The 17,175-nt window shown below is 35.9% G+C and overlaps 1 protein-coding gene across 1 annotated transcript in view; it reads left to right on the plus strand.

Annotated features, from left to right (window-relative positions):
- PTPN13 (protein tyrosine phosphatase non-receptor type 13) overlaps positions 1-17,175 on the plus strand; it is a 210,869-nt gene that overhangs the window by 99,090 nt on the left and 94,604 nt on the right. Inside the window, 1 exon segment of the mRNA XM_078148659.1 lies at positions 7,764-7,986. Within this exon segment, the coding sequence (XP_078004785.1) occupies positions 7,764-7,986 (223 nt within the window).

Genomic DNA, 17,175 nt, shown 5'->3' on the forward strand with positions numbered 1-17,175 from the left:
AATGTATATCGTCCATTTTCAACTGGCCCCTCACTCCAGCAAGGCAGTCCTCTTATTCCGCCCAATTGATTCCTCTCTCACTCTGCACAAAAGCTATTACAGACCTTCTCTCTGAAGGCCACATCTCCTCCCTCTCTCTCCTCTCTCTCTCTCTCTCTCTCTCTCTCTCTCTCTCTCTCTCTCTCTCTCTCTCTCTCTCTCTCTCTCTGTCTCTTCTCTCTTTCTTTCTCTCTCTCTCTCTCTCCCTTTCTCTTTTGCTCTCACTGCCTTGTTCTCTGTCTCTCTGGAAAAAAAACTGGCTATATGTGGTTGGCTCTTTAGATGTTTGAGAATTTTAATCCATAGATTTGGAGAGTTTGTTGAAGATTTGCTCTTAAAAAATCAGTTGAACCAGTTTGAGGGTACACACACACACACACACACAACAACACACACACACACACACACACACGAATTGCCCTTTATCCCTTTTCAGTTGGTTAAAGTTGGCATTTCTGCGTACTTGGCCAAGAACAACGAATTCCCTTTATTGCTGGTTCCTTGATAGGGGGCAGCAATGAAGGAGCTAACATTTTTATGAGCTATTTGTATTGTGGCCTCCCCTCTGTTATCTCTTATGTCTCTATGACCACATTCTCAGGTGCGGTTAAATCTTACTTTTGCCTATGGACCTTCCCGTCAGGTGACCATACTTGCCTGGGGAAATCAATTGGTAAAGTTTGAACAGGTAATTGAGGTGGCCCCAGCAGTTGTCTGGAGAAAAAGAGCTGTCCATATAGATGTGCACTCTTATTTTATCCTCATCACAACCTTATGAGGTGGGTGATATCACTGCCACCATTTTACAGATTTGCATTTTTAAAAAAGAATGTAAGTGTAGACTTTTAGATCATGAGACCTACAAGATAAAGGAGTAGACTTTTTTTTTCATCCTCACAACCTCTCAAACATCTCCAAAATAAGAATTATGTACAAGAGGGAAAGGAATTTCATCTTTCTCTGTGATCTAAGGCACCAAGAACCCCAACAAGCTAACAACCAGATGAACCTTCATTCCTTATGAGCTCCCCCAACACTCTTTCCCCGACCAGCTCTGGCAGAGTTGGACCCATGGGGTCCATCTAGCCATTCCCTTGCTGTTGCAGGCTCTGCTGGCTAGCCCCACCCTTCTCCTGCCATTCTAAGGCAGTAAGCAGCAGAACATAGTTCTCCTCTAGTCCTGTGAAAAGGAGGCGGATCTATAGGAAGCTTGTTCTACCTGGGGCAGTAGTTTAGCAGCCAATTGCACTACAGCGGGACCATCCACAAAACTAAGGGGGTGAGGACTCCCTCTTGAAAAAGGCAGCCTGAAATGATGGAGGTAGGGGATGGTGAAAGGTGAATGCCCAGTGTGGGAGGAAACTGAAACAACTTTGAGGAACAGTCCTTGGGGGATCCATCATCAAAGGGGAAGGAGTCACAGTACGAGCAAAAAAAGGCTGAAATTACTAAAGATCTCAGGAGGAACAAGATTTAATTAAAAATCCGGAGCACAAGCAGATAAACCAATAGAGAAGATAACAATAACAGAAGGGAATGTGTCTTCACAGACAAATAAGTTCAAAAATCTCAGACTAAATACTGTGAGACAAAGGAAAGCCAATCAATACCTGATAAGGACTTTCAACGAGATGTTCCCAGATTGTTCAAAAGGAAAATAAGAATAATGAAAGCAGAATTTTTGGTTTACGTAGCAGAAAAGGAAAGCTTAAATCCATGATGGCAGATCTCAACAGAATAACTGATTATGAATGCAGATACAGGGAGTGAAGGACAATCTGGAAGAAGAATAGCAAAAAGCAGTAACTTGAAACAGGATCTCCAAACAAACAAAATATTGATCTCAAAGACAAGTTGCAAAATACATGTTAAAAGAAAAAACCTGAATATTGTGATGCAAGAAATAATACAAGAAAGCTACCCAGAACTTCTGAACCCAGTAAACAAAGTATCGATCAAAAGCATCTTTAGAATACATCCAGAAAAAAATAAAGAGCCAAAAAAGCTATGCAACAAGCTCTAACTCATAGACATAAACTCCTAGAAGAAAGGACAAGTTCTGTTAACATCTAAGAAAAAAAGCCATAACAGAGAGGGGAAAGGAAATTTGAACATCACAAAACTATTCTGTGCCCACCAGAAACTACAGAGTAGAATGGATTGTGCAAAGCAGCTCAAGGGTGACATACCCTGCAAGCCTGAGCCCTAATTCCATCAATGAAGAAAGTAGATTCTTAATAAAAGAGACACGGGAAGAATTCCTGTAAAGAAAACCAGGTGTGAACAGATTATTTGCTTTGCAAACATGCCAGACGAGTTAGTATAAGAAAGGAAAAAAAAAAGGGAGCAGCCTAAGAAAGCACAAAGCAACAGTATAAATTACCAGAGGAGAAAAAAAATGAATTTAAAAGAGAAAGGGAAAGACATCTCTGTGGTTAACAACAACAGAATAATAAGGGTGACCATTAAGAGTTTCTTTCTAAAAATACACACAGAAAAGGGTGAAATTGGTATTTAAATAAAAGTACTAATGGTGGAGGAACCACCATGAAACATCATGGATTGAACTTCACACTACCATGCCTACAAGTAAATCAGTTTTTGTTTGTGGGGTTTTGTTTTCTTTTTTGTAACTAAACTACAGAATGGGAGGGTTCCTGAAGAGGAAGAAGATGGAGGAGAATGTGTGATGGACCCTAATCAAGTCAGTGCTAAATAATGAAAAGGAAATAATTCCTATAGTTTTTGGAAGGAGAAGAAGACCAACAGAATCGGTGAAGTGGTAAATAAAGAGATGGAAACAGGGAGAAATAAAGAGAGAAATCTCAATTTAGTGGTGGAAATGAGTCCCACTGAAACGCTTTCCTGTTGGGGAAGAGAAATATTTTATAATGGGAGAGATTGGGGGGGGGGCTTAGGATGGGTATAATTGACAGGGATTTATTGTTTTGGTTGAGAATTGGCAAACTACAGCCCAGGGGCCAAATAAAAATGTAAAAGTCATTTTAACTGACCAGCCATACAAAAACAGGCAAAGGGCTACATTTTGCCAGTGATTCATAGTTTGCTGCCCCCTGGCTTAGAGAGACCACCACTCCTGAAAGAGTATTGTGCCTCCGTGCCAGCATACTGACTCAAGAGGAGAATAAAAACTCTAGAAGGTAAATGACATCCAAAAGAAAGGGCTATGGACCCAGAGAGGAGATTTCATGGTAAATGGGGGAAAAGTGGGATGGAGAAAGGGCATGGAGAAAAAAGGGTAGTAATGAACTGGATAATTAGGGCCCCAGGAAAATTTTTTCCATGGGGCAATATGTTTATCCTATCTCCTCCAGGAATGAACATTTCTAAAAGTAAGACACAATAGAAAAAAAAAGGTGAAGAGAGTACAAACTTACTAAGAGATAATGTGGAAATTGTTTAAGAGAGGAAATTTAAAATAGATACTTTAGATTAGAAGGTTAAATTTCATAAGGAATACAGAGATTAAAGAAAAAAATGAGTGTAAGGAACATGAGTCAAATAAATAGAATAATAGGAAATAGAAGAGAATTAATGAAGAGAACAAGTGAAAAATCTTTTTAGAAAGGATGCTGAAAATGAAAGAAAAAAGTAATAAAACAAGTCAAAAAGGGAGAAGGGGGATTTTACTTAACTAACTGAGATGGAAGAAACAAGTAATAAAACGAGTCAAAAAGGAGAAGGGGGATTTTACTTGACCTGAGATGGAAATGTGGAAGAATTGGGTAACTAGATAAGAGAAAAAAGAAAAAGAAATTAATAAGTTAAGCAAAACTAGGAAAAGAATGTTAATGAAAATAGGGACTTGAGAGTGAGGGGGTGAGAATCTGTGGCAATAGGGATGGCTTAAAGTAAAGTGACCAAAACTAACTGAGAAGATAAAATTTTATTTTTTACAAAGAAAGAGCAACAATAAAATCTGAATTCAGAAAAAATTAGAGAAAATGGAGAAAATTATAAACCTAATTGAACTTTAAATGTAAATGAGTAAAACCTAATAAAATGAAACAGTGAGATTGGATAAGAAACCAAAACCTCACAGTCTATTGCTTGTAAAGAAACACACCTAAAAAGCAAAGATGTACTCAAAATAACAAGAGGCTAGAATAAAACTTACTGTCTGTGAGGCGAATCCAAAAAAGCAGGAGTTAAAAGCATGCCACTAGACAAAGCAAAAACAGAATTTGACAGCATAAAAAAAGATAAACAAGGAAACTACATTATGTTAAAAGGAACCGTAGACAATAAATCAACATTCATATTAAACTTACACACTGCAAACACCTTAGCATCCAAATTTATAAAGAAAAAATTAACCAAATTACAAAAGGATACAGGATAATGACAAGAGACTTTAATGACCCTTTCTCGGTTTTGGACAAATCTAGCAGAAAGAATGGAAAATGGATAGAATTAAACAAATTGCTGGAGAAACTAGAACTAAAGGACGCCTTTACTAAGTGGTACTGCTTATCAATATATATGCTTCTTAGTACCATATGGAACAATTAAAAAAAACTGACAATGCCCAGAAATAATGCAAATAAATGTGAAAACGTAGAAATAGTAAACATATTCTTTCCAGACATGATAAAAATAGTAACTGATTGGGGCAGCACAAATCAAAGACATTGACCCAGCACAGAACAACCATAACACCAAAAAATAGAAATGAAAAGCACCCCTACCTCACTCCTCTGCTGAGGTGTGAGATGTTCATAGGTATAATATATATTCAGACTTTTTTTTAATTATTAGTCATGTGTCCTTAGATAACTCCTCATTTCCCACCTTATTGCACTTCTTTTGGACTTCTTTCACCTCTCTACCTTGCCTCCAAGCCGCATGCCTCCTATCCTGCATCCTCTGATTTTTGGCTTTTTTTGTATGTGTCCTCTTTCCCCATTAGACTATAAACTCATTAAGGATAGAGACTGTTTTTCTTTTCCATATTTGTATCTTTAGTGCCTAACACAGTGCCTGATATATAGTAGGCACTTAATAAATATTTATTGTCTATTGACTATTATGGAGTTTTGCTTATTTTTTCTTTTCATTTCTTTTAAAATATTGTTGGTTTTATAGGATGACTCAGAAATATTATTTATTATAAAGGATGGTTTTCTGGTAGGGAAGAGGGAAGGAGACTGGAAGAAATTTTTATGATTTTTAAAAAAAGTTTATCTAGTATTTTGGATCAGTCTGTTTCTGCAAAGTGTGTTTTATTTAGATTCATATACTTCATGGTTCTTGGTACCTCTTGGTAGATATTCTCCCAAATATTTTGTAGTTTCTATAGTTATTTTAAATGGAATTTTTCTTTGTAGTTCTTTCTGCTGTTTTGTTACTAAAATACAGGAATGTTGATGATGTATTTGGATTTATTTCATATCCTGCAACTTTGAATTTATTGTTTCTTTTAAATTTTTATTGATTTTTAGGGTTTTCTAGGGAAATCATCAAATCATCTCCCCCCCAAAATGATAATTTTGTTTTCTCTTTGCCTATGCATATTCTTAAAATTTCTTTCTTGTCTTAATGCTCTAGGTAGCATTCCTAGCACTGTTTTAAATAGTATTGGTGGTAAATAGGCATTTTTGCTTTTCCCTGATCTTAGTAAACGAAGTGCCAATCAAAAGAATCCTTAGGATATATCCAGAAAAAAAAAAAAACCAAAAAAACTATGCAATAAACTCTAAGTCACAGACATAAATGCTTATAAGAAAGGACAAATTCTGTAAGAATCCAAGAGAAAGGCCATAAAATCGAAGGGAAAGGAAATTCGAAAATCACAAGATTATTCTGTGCCTACCAGAAACTGCAGATTAGAATGGACTGTGTTTTGAAGAGCATGCACACACCCACACATGGATGGAGAAAAATTAGAGACTTTTTACTATCTGTGTTTGCCCCTGGATTCAGATAGATATTATTTACTCTGTTAAGGAAAACTCTATTTATAAATATGTTTTCTACATTTTTAAATAGAAACAGATGTTGGATTTTATCAAGCCTTTTCAGCATCTATTGATACAATCATATGGTTTTTATTATTTATGTCATTAACATGATTTATTACATTTATAATCTTATATTGAGTCAATCCTCTATTACTGGTATAAACCCAACCAAATAATATGCTGTTTTGGGCCACTTGCTAATATTTGATTTAAAATTTTACATCAGTGTTGATTAGGGATACTAGTAGTTTTGTTTCTCTTCTTTGTCTCTCTTTGATTTAAGTGTCAAGACCATGTCTGTATTATAGAAGGAATTGGAAAGGTGCCTTCTTTCTTTTTATTGCAAATAGTTTATGCATTGAAAGGAATTGTTCTTTGAGTGCTCAATATAATTCACTTGCAAATGTCTCTAGTCCTGGAGTTCCTCCCCTCCCCTTTTAGGAATTCATATGTGGCTTATTCATTTTATTTTTCTGATATTAGTTTATTTAAATTGTCTGTTAGTTGTTGTTTTATATTTTTCTATGTAAGTATTCATCCATTTTCTATAAATTATCAGGTTTATTCCCCCCATAGATTTGGGCAAAATAATTTCTGCTAATTTGAGTTCTTTTTCACTTTTGATATGAATAATTTGCTTTTCCTTTCTTTTAGAAACTCATATTAGCTAGCTGTTTATTCATTTTATTTGTCCTCTGCTCTCCCCACCAAAAAAAAAATCTTCCTACTTTTATTTATCCATTTAATGGTCACTTTGCTTTCAATTCCATGAATCTCTTCAATTTTTAGGATTTCTGCTTAATTAGGAATTTTTTTGTTTGTTTAAAATTTTTTTAGTTGTGAGCCCAATTCGTTAATTTATTTTCTCTGTCTTATTAATGAAAGTGTTTAGAGATAAAGATTTTCCCCCAACAAGTACTTTAGCCAAATCTTAAAAGTGTTTGGCATGCCAAGTCATTATTGTCATTTTCTTTGAATAAGCTTTCTGTTGTTTCCATAATTTGTTTTTTGAACCATAGTTTGTTTCGAATTATGTTATTTAGGCTCTTAAAGGCCTTTTCTTCAATATAACATTATAATTAGTAAAAAATATCTTTAGCACTTCTTTCTGTCTTTTGGGGAGATGTCTTTATATACCAATACATGTTAAATTTTTAAAGGTGCTTTGTACAGCTCCTTTCTTATTGCCATTCAGAAATAGCCAGAAATCTATCATCTATAATTTTTTTCCAAGTTCTGCTTGGGTCCATAGCTTCTTTCTTGTTTGTTTTTTGGGTAGATTTGTCTGGATCTGAAAGGACTGCATTAAGGTTTTTCACTAGTATAGTTTTACTATTTTTCCTTTTAATTTGATTATCATTTTTGTTAAATATTTATGTACAATGCTACCTATACATTAAGTATTGATATTGATTTATTATATATTATGCTTTTAAGCGTATGTTAACATAATTTCCCTGCTTATTTCTTTATTATATCCATATTTACTATAGCCTTATCTGAAATAATGATTGCTATTATGTTTCTTTTAGTTTGGCTCAAATATAATTGACTTTCTTTTAGTTCCTCATTTTAGCTATATATTTGTTTATTTATACCTGGCAGTATGGATGTCAGCATTAGGGGGAGGGCAGTGAATTTGAAGCTGTTTTTATATTTTATTAGTCTATGTATGTGATAGTACTTTTCTGGATTTGTCTTAATGCTTTTATTTAAAAACACTTTCCTTTCTCTTCAAAGCAGCAGACAGTATGAAAAATCGTTTGAAGGCAGCCTGATTAGTCAAGAGATCATGCTGAAACGCCAGGAAGAAGAATTGATGCAGCTCCAGACTAGGATGGCTCTTAGACAGTCTCGGTTGAGCCTTTATCCAGGAGACACCATCAAAGCCTCCATGCTTGATGTCACCAGAGATCCCCTGAGAGAAATGGCGTTAGAAACAGCTATGACCCAAAGAAAACTGAGGGTAAATTGCTTCCAAATATGGAATTGCTTACTCTTAAAGCTGATGCTCAGGTAAAATAAGGCCTTTTTAGAGCTTCTACAAGTAACTGTAAACTATTGTTTGGCCAAGTGAAAGTTCCATTTTGGTTCCAAAAAAGGAGAGCCCTGTTCCCACTGATTACTGCTAAAATGTAGGTTCTGAATTAGATTCTTTTAAAATAACAAAGTAGTTAAATTCTAAGAGCCTTTGAGTGCTTTTTACTTCTAACATGAGAAACCTCCCTGTACTTTTTTAGTATTTTAAGGGTAAAAATGTAGCATCTTAGCTGCTGCCATAACTAGTCACTGACCCCACCCAGTCATATATATTTGTTTGTTTTTCCCACCACTTCTGAAGTGCAAGCTATCATTGGCAGTAAGCTGTAGTCTTACCCCATCATTCATCCTTCCATTTTCCTCTGTTTTAATTGTTCATTTTGACTCTTACAATAGTAACTGTTGTGTTCTTAATCTGCATGTGTAGAATATAGAGCCATTTAAGATCACTTGTAGAATTCTGGAATTTTATCCTCTTTGAAATATCTTGAAAATCCATCCCCAGGTACTCGTGAAATTATCCCAACTCTATTACAGATTCCTAATGTATGTATTTAATCCAGTTAAGATGAATGTGGAGATTTAACTATTGTAACTGATGAAAAAAGATCCAGTAATGAGGCTGAAAGCTTTGTTCTGTTCTCTTCTATTTGTGTTCTCTTGGGATTTACTGGATTTCTCACTAGGCTAGAAAAGGTGGGAAAAGAAGGGGAAAAGTGTTTATTAAGTGCATACAGTGTGCTAAGTGCTTTACAATTATCATCTCATTTGTATCCTCAAACTATCCTCTGGGGTAAGTGCTAATATGAACCCCATTTTACAGTTTAGGAAACTGACACAGGCCGCAGTTAAGTGACTTGTCCAGCGTCACACCACTAGAGTTTGAGGCTAGGGTTGAGCTCAGGTCTTCTTGACCCCAGGCTCAGCACTTCTGAATTTGTTTGATTGATTCTTGATATCTTATAGTGTCATTAGCTTCCACTTGCACAATTCTAACTTTTAAGGAGTTGTTTTCCTCAATCAGCTTTTTGTCTTTTCCATTTGACCAATTCTACTTTTTAAACAGTTTTCTTTTTCCAAGCTGTGGACTCTTTTTTCAAAATTCTCTTGTGTCACTCTCATTTCTTTTCCCAATTTTTTTTCTATCTCTCTTGTATGATTTTTAAGCTCTTCCATGAGTTCTCTCTGGGCTTGAGACCACTTCACATTTTTCTTTGGGGTTTTTCCCATAGGTGTTTTGACATTGTTGTCCCCTTTGGAGTTTGTGTCTTGGTCTTTCCAGTCACCATAATAACTTTCTATGGTCAGATTCTTTGTTGTTATTGTTGTTGTTGTTGTTTGTTTGCCCATCTTTTTTGGCCTTTTTTCTTTCTTTTAAATTTGAGCTCTGCTTCTGGGGTGGAAGAGCCACTGTTTCAGGCTTCTTGTATTAGGAGCTGTAGGCCCTGACTGTTTACCTGTGCTGCACTGATATTGCGTTGAGGCCCACAGGGGACCCTTGTGTTTGGTGCTTTGCTGAGAGGGTGGTGTAGGGGATGGTTGGCGCTGCTGGAGGCTGGTGCCAAGCCGGGGTCCTGGTGCTGGTGGGGTATTTCTGTGTTTCTCTGGGATTACATCGAAGCACGTGGTGGGGATCCAGAGCTGGAGGCTGCCTGTTGACTGGTAGAGTTGGTATCGACCTGTTTGCCCAGAGCTGTGCTAAAGCATGAGATGGTTCTGGTAGCTGGAGTTTGCCCATTCCCCTGGCTATCCTGAGGCACACTGGGAGTCCAGGTGTTGGTGTTTGCCTGCTCCACTACATCAGGGCTCAGGATTTCCCACTGGTTTGCTGAGGTGGCTCGCAGCTAGCTTGCTGGCACGTTTCCTTTGCTAGACGGTGTTCACCTTTTACTTGCCAATCTTTCAAGTTTCTTGGGCTAAAAGATTATTTCACCCCATCTTTCTGTTGGTTCTGCTGTTTCAGGATTTGTTTTGGGGCACTATTTTACTGCTTACTTTGCCATCTTGTAAGTCGGTATTTTTTTTAAACAAACGCTTTTCTACTCCTTTGATCGAAATACATAAAAAGAACTGGTTCTGTAATTGGCTACATTTTAACAAGTTTTGTGTCCTTTCCTTTCCATTAAGCTTGAGTCAGTTCAGTTTTAGTTATGTTTGGTTTCATTAAATCAAGGAACTACTAATTCTTCTTGAAGAAAATATTTATAATGTATTAGCAAATGGTTTCTGAGGAGTCCACGAGCCTCTGGTGTTTTCCATTTCTTGATCCCAAACCATATTTTCCAATAGTTTTCACCGTCTCCTCCTAAGTTACTTTTGCTCTTAAGCTGTGTTGTCTCCAAATATGTTTACTTAGCTTGGAAGACCTTTTGAATTGCTCAGAAATTCTTCTGTACTTAATCTGCTATAGTGGATGGTACATAAACTGCAATTATTTTCACGGCGGTTTGTTTGCTTACATTTCTTATGACCACACTCAGGCAAAATAACAGCGTGACTATCACATGAAGCCAGTTTTGCCAAATCCTTTATTTGCCTTTCCATGGAAAGCTTGTGAGCAGTCCATATTTAACTGAACCGTTTTTTGTGTCAGTATGTGATTCAGTCCTTCCACATCAGCTCATTATTCATTTTCTTTTTTTAAATTAAATTTTTTTAATTAGCAAAAGTCTTTTTTCTCTCTTTTTAACACCCCCATCAAAGAGTAAAGAAAAGCAAAACCGTTATAACAGATATGCATAATCAAGCGAAAGATATTCCTACACTCACCATGTCCAGAAATCATCTATGTTTCATTGTGTATCCACTCTATCATCTCTCTATCAGGAGGTGAATAGCATACTCATGGATGAAGAACTAAAACCCAGTGAAGGGAAGCGACTTCCTTAGGGTCACATAGGTCCTCCAGAGTGGAGGTTGGCTGTTGCATTGATCAGACTTCTTCAGTTTTTCCAAATTGTTTGTCTTTACAGTGTTGTTATTGTATAAACTGTTATGATTCTGCTCATTTCCCTCTTCATCAGTTTATATAAGTCTTCCCAGGTTTCTCTGAAACTGTCCCTTTGATCATGAAGACTCAGTAGAATTATATTCACATACTATAATTTGTTCGGCTGTTCCCCAATTGATGGACACCCTATTTGTTTCTACTTCTTTGCCATCAGTTTGTTGCTTTTTGAACAAAGATCATAGGTTAATACCAAAAATAGAATCAATTTTTATAGACTGTGAACCATATGATCCTTAACATCCTTTGGCCTTTTTCCCTCATATTGCTGCAGAAATGAATGGTCATTTTGAGTTCATGGATCACCATGGTCAAGGAAAATTACTTATCTCGTGACCACCAGCCCCCCTTTTTGGATACCTTTCCAAATTGATCTAGGCTAATAATCCTTAGACAGTAAATACACATAGCTATCTAGCTTAGCATAAGAGGTGCTGGCGCTTGACTGGAACAATCAGAGTAGACCTCTTATGTGAAGGAAGTGTTTCTTTTTTCAAAGGTATATTAAGGTACTTTCAGTTGTAACTGACCTTAGGTATAATAATTTTAAAGTCAGTAAACAACATTTTTAAATGGGCCGTTAGGTGATGCAGTAGATAAAAGTGCTGCCACCCACTTGGCAGGGTTGTTGTGGGGATCTAATGAGATGGTATTTGTACAACGTTAAGCATAGTGCTTGGCACGTTGTTGGAGTTATATAAATGTTTAACTCCCTTCCCCTCCAAATGTACTTTGTAAACGGTGTTCAACAAAATTCATTGTGTTTTTCACTGCTATACTCAATCTATATATAGTTATCTATATCTGTCTCTCTATCTAAAACATCTTTTTTCGTCCTTCTCTCTAAGAGCACCCTTCATAAGACAGATAATTCTCTTTCTACTACTCCCCACCATGTTAACTAAAGTTGATGATGATACAGTCAAGCTAAATGGAATACAAAACTGTGATTGTTGAAATATTTTCTTATTGATAGGAATCATCAATTTGTGGCTTATTCATCTTCCTTGAAAAACTTAAATCTCCGTAAGGACAGTGGTCAAGATATTTTAACCTTTGCCCCATTTACATAATGTCAGAAGCAGTCCATGGAAGACATATAGCTATTCCCTATTCTTTGTGCTGTTCTCTTCTACAACTGATCATATCCAGAATGGCTAATGATCAACTTTGGCCTTTCTGTCTGTTCCTTCCCTGGCCCTATTTGCCTGGGATACTGAGAGATTAAATGCCCATAGTCTGCAGCTGGTGAGAGTCAGACACATAACAGGAATGCAAATCTTCCAGATTCCAAATCCTGCCATGTCTGACTCCAGGAATGCCATACTGCGTCTTGAGGGATATATCTTCACAGTCTTATTAAAAGCCTGTAAGTTTCCCAGTCTACTTAGATACAAAAACATTCCTTGACTAGATAATTTATCATGTTGATCTATTCACAAACCTCAATTATTTTAAATATGGCTTATGTAGAACTTGTTATATTTTTTAGTGTATTTTTTTGCTAAGTGTGTGTCATTTTAGACATGCACTCTATATTTAAATCAATACGATATATGAATGGCTTTTTGAGAAGTAAATGAGCTTTGGAGACACACCATCCAAAAGCGTAAAAAGAAGAAAACATATATTTCTATATCTTTTTAATGAGCAAATCAAGCCAAAGGATTCTTAGGAAGAATGAAACTGATTACTTTTATTCTACTCCTGCTTTTTGGAAGAAATGACATTAAGAGGAAAAAAAGTTGTGAATATTATGAAGATATTTTGCATATAAAATTTTCCCTAATAACCTTTCCACAAATAATAACTAAAATTTTTTCTTCTCTTTTTCTTTTTGGTTCAGATTTGTTTTTCCTTAACCCTACCTTGTTGCCTTTGACCTCTGTTCAGTTTTATTTATCCATTGGGAAACCATCCTAATTTGTTCTTCTGGTTTTCAAAAGACATGATATTAGTTTACTGATAAACTTAAAACATAAAGTAAGAGCTTTGTGTCATGCTTTAATTCAAGTGATGTCTTCTGTCACATTCCTGTCTGGTTGAATATAAATTCCCAGATCATACCATTGAATAAGCTATATAGTAAATAGGACAGAAGAAATAAAAATGATAAAATCCTAATAATCCCTAATTCTTCGGGGAGGTGAGCAATATTAACCCTTCTTTCAGTCTACAGTTAGCCTGTCTGTGCTGTTCCTTTCACATTCAGACCTATTTCTTTTGTCATCGTGGCTCCCAACTAGAATCAATCTTTCCTTGGACCAAGCCCTCCTTGGCCTATACCACTTTATTGGCTTTGGATATTAAAGGAATAAGTAGGTTTAAAGAGGAGAAGATTATAGCTCCTGTTTCATTGTTTCTAGGCTATCTTTTTCCTCTTCCCCCACTCCCACCATGTTTGCTACAATCTAGCTATCTCAGTGAAGCCTTCCTTTTTTCAGGGCAAAGAGAACAATGCTAATACTTTTTTTTTCCTCCTAAAGTCCTACTCTAAAAATTTATCTTGGCATTAAAGTGACCCTGAGTTGTCAAAAGCTATGCCGGTAGGCTATGGTCCAATATGAGGTTGTACATCAGTTACCCAAAGTCTAACCAAGCCAGATATGGAGAAACACATTCCCAAGTTGGCTGTAGGGGCAAACATAGCAACTCTCAAAGTTTTGAACCACAGCCATCTTAAAAGTATCGAAGTAGATGTTCATTGTTGAAAATAGATATTCCCTCCCCTCACATAGTAAAGAATGTTGAATATATAAGTCCAAAAAAACAAATCCAGATAATATAGTTAAATATTTTACCCTTATTAGGATAAAAATGTTTATTATTCTCTAGTAAGATTTGGTTTGATCATCTCACAAAAGAATAATACTTTAAAAAGAAAAAAAACAAAGAAACAAACCTTTAATCACAGAATTGTAAGGGATTTCCGAGGCTATCTGGTCTAATATGCCTGAATTTGATCTCCTCTATAATATTCACATTTTTTTTCCTGGCTTTTTTTGGTTTTGGGGGGGGTTAAGTGACTTGCCAAGGGTCACACAGTATAATATTCTCAATAAATGGGTGTTTCCAGCCTTGTCTTGAAGACCCCTAGAAGTAAACCATTAGATGTGGTCACCCATTACTTTTTTTTTTAATAAATCTAGATATGGAGAATTACCTCCTGACATCAAAGTTAAATGTGCTTCTGTGTTTGTAGTCTTCGTTGCTCCATTACCAAAGGTTAATAAAAATTAAGAACAGATTATTTTATGATCATAACATATTTTAAATGTTTCTGAAAAAGCTGAACTTGCTAGCTAGAGAACAATGGTTTTTGTAGAACATCTTTGAAAATAACATAAAGCAGAACATTATTTCATGTAGAAATGTAAGTATCAAAATTCTGAGGATACATAATGTTAAGGAAGATATTTTTGCTTGCACTAAACAAGTGTCCTAGTCAGTTCCCCTCATTCACAAGTTTAGATCATTTCACCAAACTTGAGTGCCTAACAGTCACAAGACATTTTGAGCATTAACTGCAATTCCCAACCCCACTCTTTTGTCCATCAGCACACCCACATCTCTTTTACTAGTCTCCATTCAGGTTTCTACCTGTATCCACTCTCCTTTTGACTGAGTTATACAGTGACCTTTTTCCACCCTCAGCCTCAGAAATATCGGGAATATCACATTATAAATTCACCAAACTATTCTGTAAGGCAATTTAGAATTATACAAAGAAGGTAGCTAAAGTGTCCATACCCTGTGGCCAAGAGATCCCACCATTAGGGATAAGAATAAATGAATGCATGAATCTTTGAAAAAGCATTTATTAGTTGCTTATGATATACCAGGCATTCTGGGGATATAAATACAAGCAAATAAATCAGCGAGGTATTAACATGCTGTGGCATGGTTCAGAACTCTCTGGGAAGTGGTTTGGTGGCCTGGTTCTGGGCAGGATAAGATAAAAGCTCATCTATTTAACTCCATGGGAATTCAAGTTCAGGTGGGAGGAGGAGGAGTGCCAGAGTGGCTACCACATTGTTTTGAACTGGTCTACCCCAAAAAGGTCAGTGACAAAAAGGAAGACCTTATATTCGCCAAAATATTTAAAGCTTCGCTTTTTGTGGAAGAAACAAACTAGTATCAAAGTAAATGTCCATCAGTTGGGGAATGGCTAAACAAGTTGTGATATGTTTAAAGAGATTTTACTTTCTCGTAACTGTAGCAATCAAAATGGAAAGGATAATGGAAAGCGAATGTGAAGGTGTAATAATCAATTTTGACCCCAAAGAAAATACAATTTGCCTCCTTGCTTCTTTACAGAGATGGAAGACTGGGGGCATGGAATACTTCATATAGTATCAGACTGGGATATGTTAGTTTTTTCTATCTTTGTATGCTTTGATATAAGAGCTTGCTTTCAGGGAGAGAGGAAGCTCGTAAGGGATGTTACAAATGCATCAAAACTTTATTTTACAAAGGAAAGTAATAGATCGTTAGTTTCTTCCTCTGTGTGTGTGTGTGTGTGTGTGTGTGTGTGTGTGGTTTTGTGTTTTTTTTGTTTGCTTTGTTTTTTAGGTTTTACTGCTATGCAGCGACAGTACACATACTCATTAATAAAATAATTCAAGAAATGGATCAGGAAATCCCAATCCTGCATCCAAAGAACCTAAAAACTATCTTTCCTCCTTTCTTTTTTTTCTTCCTTTCTTTGCTTTCTTCTTTCTTTTTTTGACTAATATCTTTTACTTTACTGTTACTCTTATTTTCAAGTACATCCCTCTATGAGTACCGTTTTTCTGGCCCTCCTGCCTTGAGCCATTCCTTACAACAAAGAATAAAGAGAAGGATGAAAAATCAGTTCAGCAAAACTAAACACATGAGTTTGACAGTATGCTTATACTGTCATTATTGCACATGTGCAAAAAGTAAGACAAAGAAGTCTACTTTCTTGACTCCTCTTCAGGATAAACTGTGTTCATTATAACTACATGGTGTTCAGGTTCATGGAATTTTTGCTGTTATTTCTATTATTATTGCTATAGTCATTATATGTATTATTTTCCTGATTTTTCATGATTTACTCTGTAAATTAAGATCATTTAAGTCTTCCCAATGTTTCTTTGTTCATCATAGTCATTTCTTATTGCATAGTATTAGTCTATGATTTTTTCAACTCTTCTGTAGTTGATAAACTTCTATTTTATTTCTAATTCTTTGTTGCTACCAAAAAAAGCTGATTTCAATATTTTCATATATATGAGATCTCTTTTTCTATGTTTGATGTCTTTGGGTCATTTGCATATCAGTGGGACTTCTGGTTCAAAGTGTATGGACACTTTAGCAGTTTTTAAAATGTAATTCCAAATTGCTTTTAAAAATGGTTGAATTTTACAACAGTGTGCTTATCGTTCTGCAGCCTCTGAAATGTTTACCACTTTCCTAATTCTTCTACTCCTCTATGTATATATATTTTTTCAGATTGTGCCTAATTTAAGGCTTATAGTTATAGTTATATGTAATTATAGTCTTTTTCATCACAGAGGTTGGATTCTGGAATTATCTCTCTCCTTCTGCTATCAGTAGTTGGCATCAGAATCCAAAAACATACTCCTTGTCTCATTCCTTTCCATTCTCTTAGCCTCAAGTGTAGTCTCGTTGCCACATGGGACAATACATTTAATTTGGACACATTTAGACACAGGCAGAATCAAACTATATCTCCAAAAATCTTGGCAATATCAACCACCACCATGACTTGAGGAAAGAGTTCATCTTAGACCACTTCTACACAGTTTTATACAGTGTACTGTTTCATCAAACGTTTGTGTCTTTGTCTGAACATACTAGTGTCTAACACAGGAAGCTTTTATGTGATCCTTTTCTGAGGGAAATAGTCACTAGGGAATTCTTTGTGCTTTCTTTGCAGGTAGATATCAGTTTAAATCCTGATGACTATAGAAATCAATTGTTACTTCTCTTATATCTTCATTTATTGTTTTCGGGTAATTACCCCACAACAACTTCAGTTGTTAATTGCAGAATGTTGTAATGTCAAACTTCAAGTGAAGAGATAGGTTCCCATCTCAGGTCTACCACTCACCAGCCTGGCCC

This window comes from Phascolarctos cinereus, unplaced genomic scaffold, assembly GCF_003287225.1.
Source record: "Phascolarctos cinereus isolate Bilbo 61053 unplaced genomic scaffold, phaCin_HiC Scaffold_9;HRSCAF=440, whole genome shotgun sequence".
Lineage (NCBI taxonomy): Eukaryota > Metazoa > Chordata > Mammalia > Diprotodontia > Phascolarctidae > Phascolarctos > Phascolarctos cinereus.